General features: G+C 42.1%; 1 protein-coding gene across 1 annotated transcript; it reads left to right on the forward strand.

Moving 5' to 3' along the window:
* The first annotated feature begins 2724 nt into the window (after positions 1–2724).
* Positions 2725–7530, forward strand: LOC147452003 (pentatricopeptide repeat-containing protein At2g03380, mitochondrial-like). Its single transcript, XM_086517841.1, has one exon. It carries the CDS (start codon positions 2857–2859, stop codon positions 5335–5337), a length of 2481 nt encoding a protein of 826 aa, XP_086373967.1. The 5' UTR covers positions 2725–2856; the 3' UTR covers positions 5338–7530.
* The last annotated feature ends 4580 nt before the right edge of the window (positions 7531–12110 follow it).

A 12110-nucleotide genomic window follows, 5' to 3' on the forward strand; every position in this document is an offset into this window, starting at 1 on the left:
GACTTGTTGCAAAAGGTTATGCACAGCAAAAAGGCATAGATTATGAAGAGACTTTTGCTCCCACTTGCCGTATGACTACTGTGCGTTTTCTATGTGCATTGGCAGCTCATTTTGGTTGGGATGTATATCAATCAGAAATTTTTATTGCTTTCTTGAATGGTGACATATTTGAGGAAGTTTATGTAACGCAGCCTTGCAGTTTTGTCATAAAAGGACAAGAGGACAAAGTGTGAAAATGTAACAAGGCTTTGTATGGGTTGAAGCAATCTCCTCGTGCTTGGTATGAGAAAGCTGACACTCATTTGGTCAAACAAGGCTTTCGTAATAGTCCAACAGAAAGCACATTGTATGTAAAGCGTGAGGGTGATGTACTTCTCATTGTGGTTCTTTATGTTGATGATTTGCTGATCACTGGACCAAATGAGAGACATATTGCTGAATTTAAGGCTGATTTGAATGCTACTTTCAAGATGAAAGATTTGGGATTGTTGCATCATTACTTGGGTATACAGTTTAAGCAGTGTGATGGTGGTATTGCCTTGTGTCAGAAAAGTTACATAGAGACTTTGCTATGTAAGTTTGGACTTGAGGATTGCAAACCTATTGCCACTCCCATGGAAACAGGTTTGAAGTTGAGTCTACATGATGCTGGTGATCCTGCTGATGTCACTCTTTACCAAACTGCTGTTGGCTGCCTCATTTATGTATGCAACACGAGGCCATATATTCAGTTTGCAGTCTCACAGGTCAGCAGATTTATGCATAGCCCAGGGTCTAAGCATTGGCAGGCAGTCAAGAGGATTTTCCGCTACCTTAGTGGCACTTTACATCTTGGCTTGTTTTATCCCAAGGGGGGATCATTGCCGCCAGACTTACATGCTTTTTCGGACTTAGATTGGGCTGGTTGTTTTGACACGCGAGTGTCCACAAGTGGTTTTTGTTTCATGCTTGGCAGTTCATGTATATCATGGTTGAGCAAGAAGCAACCTACTGTGGCCACTTCGAGTTGTGAGGCTGAGTACAGGGCAGTCTTCACAGCTACGGTTGAGTGTGTATGGCTCAGACGCCTTATGGCTAATTTGGGTGTTGGACAGGACACTGCCAACACTATCTACACTGACAGTCAGAGCGCATTGGCAGTTGCGAGGAACCCAGTTTTTCATTCTCGCACAAAGCACATTGAGGTGCATTACCACTATGTCAGGGAGAGGCTCTCAGCAGGAGAGATCAGCTTGGCTTATGTGCCAACACAGGACAACCTTGCAGATATTTTCACAAAGGCATTGTCTCGTGAGAAGCTTGAAGCTTTCCGCAAAGCTTTGGGCTTACTCCCATTTGTGGACTGATCCTGTCCTCAGGGCATGACACTTCCCTTTACTCATGTGCCATCTCTCGTTCACTGCATCACTCCAAGGGGGATTTGTTACCATATACATGTGGTAGTGATGTGTGTGAACACACTAGGACCGCCGGGGCATTATTTCCCTCTTTAGGAGGTTTTTTCCCCTGTGCATTGTATATACGCCCATCACTCTAGGGCTATCTATCTTTCCATTGCACACTAAGTAACACACTCTCTATTGTGTGCCTTGAGCTTCCTTCGTCTTCTCCAAGCTGTGTGTGTTTCTCTGCAACCCTAATTCCAACAAAGATGCCTTTCTTTGTTCTTCTACATGTATGCCACATTTTCTTTACTTTTGAGAGCTAGATTTTTTTTTAATGGCTGTTCTGATCAAAGATGCAATCTTTTGAAATGCATTGATAGTAGGGCATTCCCAATAGGAGAAGGCCTCGAAGCAATGGACTGTATTTAGAGGATGTGAAGCAGGAGTGGTTTGTGTCTCAATAAAGCCAAGAAGCATTTGATTGTTTTAAGAAAATGAGGAGCTAAAAGGACCTTTGAGCAAGTAGCCCACTATCTCACCACTATATATATATATATATATATATATATATATATATATATATATATATATACATATATATGATCAAAGATGCAATCTTTTGAAATGCATTGATAGTAGGGCATTCCCAATAGGAGAAGGCATGGAAGCAATGGATTGATTTAGAGGATGCAAAGCAGGAGTGGTTCGTGTCCTAGTAAAACTAGGAAGCATTTGATTGTTTTAAGAAAATGAGGAGCTAAAGGATCCTTTTTGCAAGCAAACTGCTACACACACACACACACACACACACACACACACACACACACACATATATATATATATATATATATATATATATATATATATATATATATATATATATATATATATATATATATATAGAGAGAGAGAGAGAGAGAGAGAGAGGTCTAGCATTAGAGGTGGATGAGGGGTTTAATGGCTGTAGTTGATTGTTGTAGGTAGTTGTGTAAAGACCCATGGATATCAATAAAGACTCGTGGATGTCGCGTTGGACATGCATGAAATTATAGACTAGCAAACACTCTCAATATTTGAAGTTGCATTCATGCAATCCAAAGAGCATAAAAAGCAAGAATTTTGGCATTGGCATGATCTAGCTAATTAGTTCCAACTATTATGTTCTGTTTGATATTCTTTTGACCACCTTTCTTAAGTGTGCTTATTAAACTCATGTTCTACTCTTTCCTCCATTCTTAAGAGAAATGGCATATGGAAGCCCATAACTTCCATCTATTGCTCCATACGTCTCTCTCTCTCTCTCTCTCTCTCTCTCTCTCTCTCTCTCTCTAGCGCGCGCGCGCGCTCACACACACACACACACAGCCTTACCTCCCCGTCTTACCTCCCGTCTGGAAAACCCGTCTTCCAGACGGGTTTATAGACTTCTAGTTATTATTTTAGCAATGAACTCAACATAGAGCTACGTATAATGATATGCCCATCGGCGGAGCTCTTGGGTGTTGAATTCCATTGCCCATCCCGCACAGTCGAAAGAGAAGGGCCGGGTCAACTTCCATTAGCAGAGGAAGAGTGGCGATGGGTGGGCAAGGGCAGTCGACACAGCAAGTTAAGTGTACAATGTTTTCTCTCTTCACCATCTTCCAATGCGACAATCCCTGCAGAGTTTCCACGTGATCGACGTCCCTGCTGGCTTCAAGAAGAGCTGATTGTGCCAGAATCGCGGCAAGTAGAAGTAGAAAATGGAGAGCTTTGCACGGAAAGGGGAGGGTTGACAATGATAGACGGAGAGCCCTGTGCAGAAACTGTAGCATCAGAAAGTGCAGAGGCTATGGACCTGGGAAGGGATCGAGAGCCCTGCATGGAGAAAACAACAGAACAAAAGGCTTGTTCAGAGGGGATGATATTAGAGATGGCACCAGAGGAGGATCTTGGGCTCAAGGATTCTGCTTTGAAGCCCCAGACAGTGCCTCAAAATGATGTTGCTCATTTTGTAGGTCTTTTGAAGAAATGTGCTGAACAACGGGATCTGCAGAAAGGCATCGTGTTGCATGCTGATCTCATTGGACTTGGGCTGCTCCACAGCAGTGTAATTGTTGGAAATACATTAATCAACATGTATGCCAAATGTGGTGATATAAAAAATGCTGAAAAGGTGTTTGACAGGCTACCAGCTCGGAGTGTAGCTTCATGGAATATTCTAATTTCAAGGTCTGTGCAATGTGGGCATGATGACAAAGCCCTCTATTATTATAGATGCATGCAACTTGAGGGGTTCTATCCGGATGCAGTCACGTACGTGTGCATGTTGAAAGCTTTCGGCAGCCTCCGTGATTTTGACAAAGGACAAGAAATACACGCACGGTTGATACGAGATGGTTTGTTGGAAATAAATGTACATGTTGGCACTGCTTTGGTAGATATGTATGGCAAATGTGGTTGTCTTTCGAAAGCACAAGAAGTCTTTGACAAGCTTCCTGATCGTAATGTGATTTCTTGGACAGCGCTGATCATTGGGTACACCCAGGATAATTGTGGTGAGGAAGCACTGAGGTGTTTTGAACAAATGCAACTGGAGGGCTTCTCTCCAGATGAGTTCACCTTTGCTTGTGCTATTAAGGCTTGCTGCAGCACTGGGGATGTCGTGAAGGGGAAAGAGATACATGCATGGGTTGCCAGGGAATGTTTGTTAGAGAACAACATGGTGATCGCCAGTGCACTGGTTGATATGTATACGAAATGTGGTGAGCTTGAACTAGCACAAGGAGTGTTTGACTCAGTTCCTTCTCGTGACAAAGTGTCATGGACTGCGCTCATTACGGGATATGCACTGCATGGATATGGTGAGGCAGCATTAACATGTTACAACCAGATGCTTCTTGGTGGTTTCCTTCCCAACGAGCTTACTTTTTCTGGCCTATTGAAGGCCTGTACTAGTTTGGGAGCCCTGGATAAAGGCCAAGAGATACATGCACAAATAATTAGAGAGGGTTTGCTAGATAAAGATGTTCATCTTGGCACAGCCCTGGTAGATATGTACGGAAAATGTGGATCAACTGCAATTGCCAAAGAAGTTTTTGAAAATCTTGTAGGTCAGGATGTAGCAACATGGACTGCTATGATCACAGCATTTGTCCAACATGAACAAGTCGATGAAGCATTTGATTTCTTCAAGCGTATGCAGTCAGAAGGTATCTATCCAGATGCCATTACTTTCTCTTGCATTTTGATTGCTTGTGGGAGTGTAGGATCTGCAGAGAAAGGACAAAGGTTACATATTGAAGTTATAAAACTTGGGCTTGTGGAAGAAGACATGGTTGTAGGCACCGCCTTGGTAGATATGTATGCCAATTGTGGCATGATGTTAGAAGCTCAAGACATTTTTGATAAGTTGGAAGTTCGAGATTTAATTTTACGGTGTGTGCTTATCGGAGGTTATGCCCAGCTTGGCGATGATGAAGCTGTTTTCAAGCTTATTGATGACATGATCATGGAAGGAGAAGAGCCCAATGCAGCAGTTTTTGTAATCATTCTAAACACCTGTAGTCATAGAGGTCTGAGTGAGAAGGGTCAGAACACTTTCAAGATCCTAAGCAAAAACTATGGTTTTTCAGATATAGAGCAGCACACGTGTATGGTTGATCTGTTTGGCCGATCTGGTCAAGTAGAGAAGGCAGCAATGATGATCCGTGAGATGCCTTTTCATGCCAACCTTACACTTTGGACTACTTTGTTAAGTGCATGTGAAAAATGGGGAAATGTGAAATGTGGAAGATGGGCCTTTGATCAAGCCATTTGTGAAGATGATAAGGATGCTTCACCATATATCTGCATGCGCAATTTATATGCAGCTGCTGGTAGGAAAGAGGATGCAACCAAGATTGAAAAAATGCAATTTGCAAAGCAAGCATGGAGACTGAATGAAGTGGGGTTGACATTTTTGATTGACTGATTTTATGTAGTGTTGGGCAGACTTATGCTAAGTGCGAGAAACTCGAGCTCTTTGAAAGTATTCCAAGCACTATAAACAACAACAGAGAGTATGAGCTGATGCCACAATGCGGGCTTAGTCAGTACTGAGGGCGATAACTGGTTGGAGTCCAGATCAGTGATAATTGGCAGGACGTGCATATCACCATGCCCCCCCCTTCTTTCCCTCTGGCACCACCGCCCGAGCTGAGCATGCCCTGAGTCATCAGCAAGATTATTGGCTTGTGTCCAGCGAAGATGCCTTATTACAGAGGTGGGCAAGATCATTGATGTGCCGACCTTGGGTCTGGTGTTCACTTGCTACCCTTCCTGTTATACCTGAAAGTTTGGCTAGCTTTGATGCTGGCCATTAGGGAGAATATTATGAATGTGCTTCCACAAGACATCTGGCTTTGGTTGTTGTTTGCCATCGTGGTGAAGCAGCCCGAGCCAGTTGCCAGACAACTGCAACCGGCCAGCAAGTGCCAGCAAGGGGTGATCAAAATAGTCAACACGAAGTGGATGTGGGAGGCTTGAAACCCGCACCTCGAGCTCATGGGACGAATGCTCTACCACTATGCCTACGTGTGTGCGTTTGTAGGCTAGTGCGAGCAGGTACTGATAGGCGAATACAAGCTGCAAGCCCATGAAAAACTAAGTGACCGGTTTCTCCTCTTCACTCTGTGGGGCTTCAATAGAAGCAGAACATGGATGGAGGTGTGGCATACGGCCTTGGGGACTTGGGTTCCAATTAGACAGTTGGCTTGTTTCAAAGGCTTAGTGCAACCTTTGGAGTCACTCGAATGTGGATTTCTGTCCAAGCCACTTGCAAAGTTTGCACCTTTTGCTGCCTCTGTTTTCTCAAATCCTCCATGAGGATCGTCTCATGGAAAATTGAGACAGGAGCTTTAGATAAGCCTAGCTGGTTGTGGTGATATAAGGAGCATCATTTATGGCACCATGAGGCTTTTGTGCTTGAGCATGGGAATTATTCCACCTTGGGGCACAACCAGACTCTCATGCATGGTTTCACAGTCCTCTTGGTGGGCTCTTCCTTCTTTGATCATGCCCTGACCATTCTTGTAATTGATGAGGGAGTGAGGGGTGTCAATCAGAAACTTCGGATATCTCTTGTTTGAAGGGTTTCTCAATATGGTGATGTTGTGCAGTCCTGCCCTTCTTCCTATTGTTTCTGGGTGTAAGAGGGAACAATTTGGTGTTTACTTGGTAAGCCTAATGCGATTTTCCACAAGGTGCCTCATAAACGTGGCCACTTGGCCTAATCAAGGCCCTTCACTCGATGGAAATCGTATGTAAAAAAAATCTCGGTTGCTTTTTCTTGATGAAAAGAAGAAGTTAAATAACCTAGACCGGGTGCTGGTGGCGGCCAGCAAAAGCATTGAGTCGCATCACCAACAGCCAACAAAAGCAATCGGGGGTCAGGCAGTTTGGAGCCAGCAAAAAGGTATTGCATGGCATTGAGACAAACGCAAATAGCTCTTCTGCCTTGCTTGGCCCTGAACAGTGGCCATTGGCTCTTTGCATTTACACCGCTTCTTGAACCACTTCTACGGCTTCAAAAAAGAAGTTTCCCGGTAGCAATGGTGCAGGGTTTGGACACATCTTTACCATTCACTTTAGGTAACGAGTGCTTTAAAGTCTTGCAGGAAGGAAAACGGATATTGTTCTCAACATCAGACACTGGATGCCTCTTCGAAGCTTGTGGTCATTGGGAAAGCAAATCCACCAGATGCAATCACCTATGCTTTTGTCTTGAAGGCATGCGGCACTGTGCAAGACACTGATATGGACAACAAAATTCGCAATGGTACCGTTAGTCAGCTGCAGATTGTATGCATAGCAGCTATTGAAGGGCAGCTAGTAGCACATGAGGATGACAACCAACCAAGCTAGGCTACCTTGCTGTACTATCATGCTGTTTTTCTGAGATCTGTGTGAAATTCAACCATAGCGGTTATGATTTTATTTCGAAACTGTTGCGTTGTTCGTGGGCAGTCGGGACTCTTTCGCTGTTGTGCACGGATCACCTTCTAAAAGCTTTCATGCACTTGAGAGTCAACAAAGACGATAAAAAAACAAGTGAGAAAATCACGAGGCCTGCCATTAAAAAAACATTGTATTTTGGGGACATAATGGAGAGATTCTTTTGATGTTAGCAAGCAATGTATTCTCTTTCTTCACTTGCTCCAAAAGAGCCAATTTGCCAAAGTAGGCCGTGGCCCACTACAATTGAACTACTAAAACCCTAAGTATGAAACATTAATGGTTATCCACATAAGGTGATGCAGGCTTGTTAGCATGACTTTGTGTCAAGCTCAACCCCTTTCACTAGCTACCCCACTTTCTCTAGACTAACTTGGCAATTAGATTAACAACTTGCTTCTTCTTGCCAAAAGTCTTCATCCTTGGGCTCACAGCATAAGGAGATCAGTCAACAAGTTTGCTCAAGCTACTAGCTATTTGTAAACGTCTTTGTTTGTTTGTTGACAAACAAACTCCATGGAGAACAACGAGTTACAATCTGAGAGGGTGTCTTGACACCTTTTATTGAGAGAGATGTGTCCTACCATTTGACCACCAAGAATTGATTTGATTGTTGCAGACTTGACTGAAGCTATCCTCGATTATGAGGAAAAGAGACCGCAGAGAGCACGGTTTGTTGTTTTAATGACAATTGTTCAAAATACTCTCTGAAACTCACATTCTCTCGAGCTCATTAGCTGAATTTGTTTCACTATAAGAGGAAAATTCCAAAACCACCAGCATTACCGCGGTTTAACAAAGGAAACTAGAAAGATAAATTTTTGTGCGGACGGTGATAGGAGCCGGAATGTATGCAGTAATGGTTTATCGATAATATGTGCGATAATAGTTGCAGATATATTACTGTTGCTATTGTCGCACACATTATCGCGTATATTATCGCTCAACGACTTTTAAAGATAAAGATACTGATTTGAGCCGCCAAAAATTGGGTGGTCTAAATGAGCATCTTTATTTTTGACTTGCATAAAATATATGAAATATCAATTGCATTTCGAAAAGTGTAACAAAAGTCATAATAAACTTCAAAATTACAACTCTTACCTTATCATAAATTGAGGCGCGGAAAAGAACAATACTTCGAAAGAATTACAAATAAAACTAAATCTTAAATGAGTTTTATATACAAAACATGAGGGTTTTTTTGCCACATTTGTACTTGTCGAAGAGGAGTACATAAAAATATATATTTCGCACATTATGAGGTGCATACGTTGGATCACTTTGACTCTACACCAATCAAAAACAAATTAGATAAATTAAAAACCCAGATTAACTTTTAATATAATATTCATTGTCTACACTTATTGCTTGTAGCATTCTGACTACTGAATCGAATTTCTCGCGAGAGATATGATGGTTTTTCAACATTCATTGCCAAGTATCGAACTCTATGTGTCTCTCTCGATAATTGATCATCTATCTAGTAAGACGGCTCAGAGTGTTATTTTTCTAAGTTAACAATAACCAAAAAGGTTAAATAAGCTAAAATAATTTTTATCCAAACTTGCATAATTAAAAATAACTTACATATCTATCTTTCCAAGCCACTTTCCATAGTGTGTAAGAATTTGCCCGACCCGAGCTTCGCGTTGTTGATTGTGGGATGAGCCCGTTGTAGCTTACTCACTCTTTTCTTGCATTGTCCACTCCCACTCTACATTTGCCATGTCGCCCCCTCTAATCATTGTGTCGGGAAACACTAATCGGGGGCATTCAAAAATTAAGCATACAACGCTTCCTCGAAGTACCGCACATGATTGGACACTTGGTCTTTGGATTTCATAAAGCAATTCTTATACGTCAATTGTACAAGAATTGTAGATGACATCGAAGTGCTCTGCTCTGTGTAGTCCCAAAGTCGACCTCACCACCATACTTACCCTATAGTAGTGTCCATGTGTGTATGGCACGGGCGAGTCAGTGTCCACGTCCTCTGTGGTTGGAGCGGTATGCTTTGAAACAGGTGAGTCCATCCACACTCCACCACCAAAATAAGCATTCCAACACGAGCCCCTGCTGCTCCGCTTACACTTGCTATCCTGAGACGAACGCCTTCATGCGCTGCTAGAAGATGCTCGTCAACCACCTATGGAATCTGGGGAAGCAATAGTTGAATGGAATGGTGTAGGTCCCTGTGATGCAAGGGGGGTGGGTCCCTGCTGCGATAGAAGGATGGTGGACCGATAAGAAGGAAGGATGTTGTAGACATATGGAGTCCCTCTCTGGCTCCCCCACGGTGTGGTCTACTGTAAAAGACCATAGGTCTCAAGCTGCTATGGATTATAGAGGCCAAACAATTTCTACGTCGAAAGTAGGTACTCCTCACATTAAGGCAATTCACGCTGCAGATCTGGATCTACCATTGGTTGAGGAACCTATGTAAATGGACCGGCACCTCCAAAGTTGTAGGAGGGTGCCTGCAAATAATGAAAAGAAATCTATACTTATGTTCAGAAAAAACTAGCTACGTATAAAATTAAATCCATTGTTTGGACGTATCGCCTCAAGACTCGAGTCCACTGGAGGCGATGTCCGCCCTAGATTGGCGCCCACCTGGAACATGAACCAACCAAAGGAAGAATGCAATTACTACTCTCCCTCTACTTAATCTACATGCCTAGCATGTATATACGCAAGCTTTATCATATATATACACACACATATATATCTATATATAAACACACGCACATAGATACGTATATACAAGAATACTTAGTGCTTACATACATGTATATACACAAATACATACTCACATAGATACATACATATATACTCACTCATGTAGATGCATATCCATATGCACACACATATACCATTAGACCTAACTAGGGGCTAGTAATGTCAATAGTCTAGCGGTATCTCTTTACATATCATCATAATCTCAATCGTGGTAAAACCAAAGGTATGTTGCGTTAATCCATACATGAGTGGATCGAAGACCACAATGCCATGATTAAAAAAGGTCTATATCCAAGAGGAAGTGTTTGACCATCAGATGCTATGCTCCCTTGCTTAGTGCGCATATACACATGATACATAACTATGTTTTTATGCATGCATATACACACACACATATATGTATACATAACTACGTATATATACATGCATATACACCTCTCTCTCTCTCTCTCTCTCTCTCTCTCTCTCTCTCTCTCTCTCACACACACACACACACACACACACACACACACACACACACACACTCACACAGAAAATGCACTCGTTTTTTGACCTAGTAGACACCGGTTCACTCTTTTGATCATAACTTTTCCATCCGAACTCCGATTTGGGTGATCTATAGCCTCAATCAAAGAGCACGATGCCCTATACGTAATTGATGTAAAGACAAAAAGTTTCAGAGTTATGAAAGACATTTCTGTAGCAGCATTTTTGAAGTGAGCAGGTTCAAAAAAGTCGACTTTCATCTCTTATTTTACATACAATGTCTTCCAACACTCGCAAGGGTTCTTCTTCTTCAACAAGAAAGGTCCACAACCACTATGGAAAATGATCCAAAATCTCCTAAGTGTGGAAATAGCAACACAACCACCCAACCAACGACATAAAAAATCATGATCATGGCATACTTGGTATCGTTGCAAGAGACCATAAACAAACAAGGCGAAGACTTACGGGCACTTGCAATGGATAATGGCACACTAAGGGTACTTGTGGTTGAGAATGAGAATCTCAAGAGGATACTTGAGATGCAAACAACACGTTTGATATAAGAGGAAGTCAAGGAATGTAAATGCTCTCTTGTGGACTTGAATGCTTTGAAGAAGTGCATGAGCAAAGTAGAGCATGACCATACGTATTGAAAGAGGAGAAATTTGACACCATGACTCGGGATATATGCGACATGAAAAATGTATGCACAAACAAGTCTTGGGTTGATGTATGTGGTAACAATGTGGTTCCTAATTTTTCACTCATGTAAGATATGGTTCAAAAAAGAATGTTGAGAATGCAGATGTGGAGGAGTTGAAGGAACGGGAGCGGCGTTCCAAGAACATTGTTATTCGTGGAATTCCCAAAGAGAAGTTAGAGACATCTCCTTCTCTTGCCATTATTATCGAAGATTTTTTCAAAAACTACTTTGGCATGTCCGAAGTTATGGTCTATGGAGCATATAGAGTGGGGAAGCAAGGAGCTCCTTGCTCGGGAGAATGGCCAATTGTATGCACCATGCCGGATGAGACCAAACGAAAGATTATCCTTGATAATAGTTGGATCTATTTGAGAGATACAAAATGTTTTGTATGTGGAGATCGCACTATTAAGCAACAAAATATGCATCGCAAGGCATATGAGAAAAAGAATAAGAAAAACAAGGAGATCTCTCACGAAGAAAATGTGCCCAAGGAGGAGACAAGTTTTGAGCAAATAGGGATGCGTGACCTATGAGACTGAGTTACAATTGAAAATATGCTTTTGGAATTGTAATGGATACCCATGGAATGTGGGGGTTGGCATTGATGAACTAACAAGCAAAGCCGATGTTATACTTCTTGTTGAAACTTGGGAGCATGATACACAAAGGATTAGCGGCTTGGAGGATTACAATTATGTACATTCATTGATGTGGTCAAAGAATCTCAAGCAACGAAGAGGGAAAAGAGGGGTAGCATGTATGGTTAAGAAAGGATTGAAAGATTTTGTATCAATTGTAAAAGATGACAAGTACAA

The sequence above is a fragment of the Adiantum capillus-veneris genome, chromosome 8 (assembly GCF_014529385.1).
Source record: "Adiantum capillus-veneris isolate H3 chromosome 8, ASM1452938v2, whole genome shotgun sequence".
NCBI lineage: Eukaryota > Viridiplantae > Streptophyta > Polypodiopsida > Polypodiales > Pteridaceae > Adiantum > Adiantum capillus-veneris.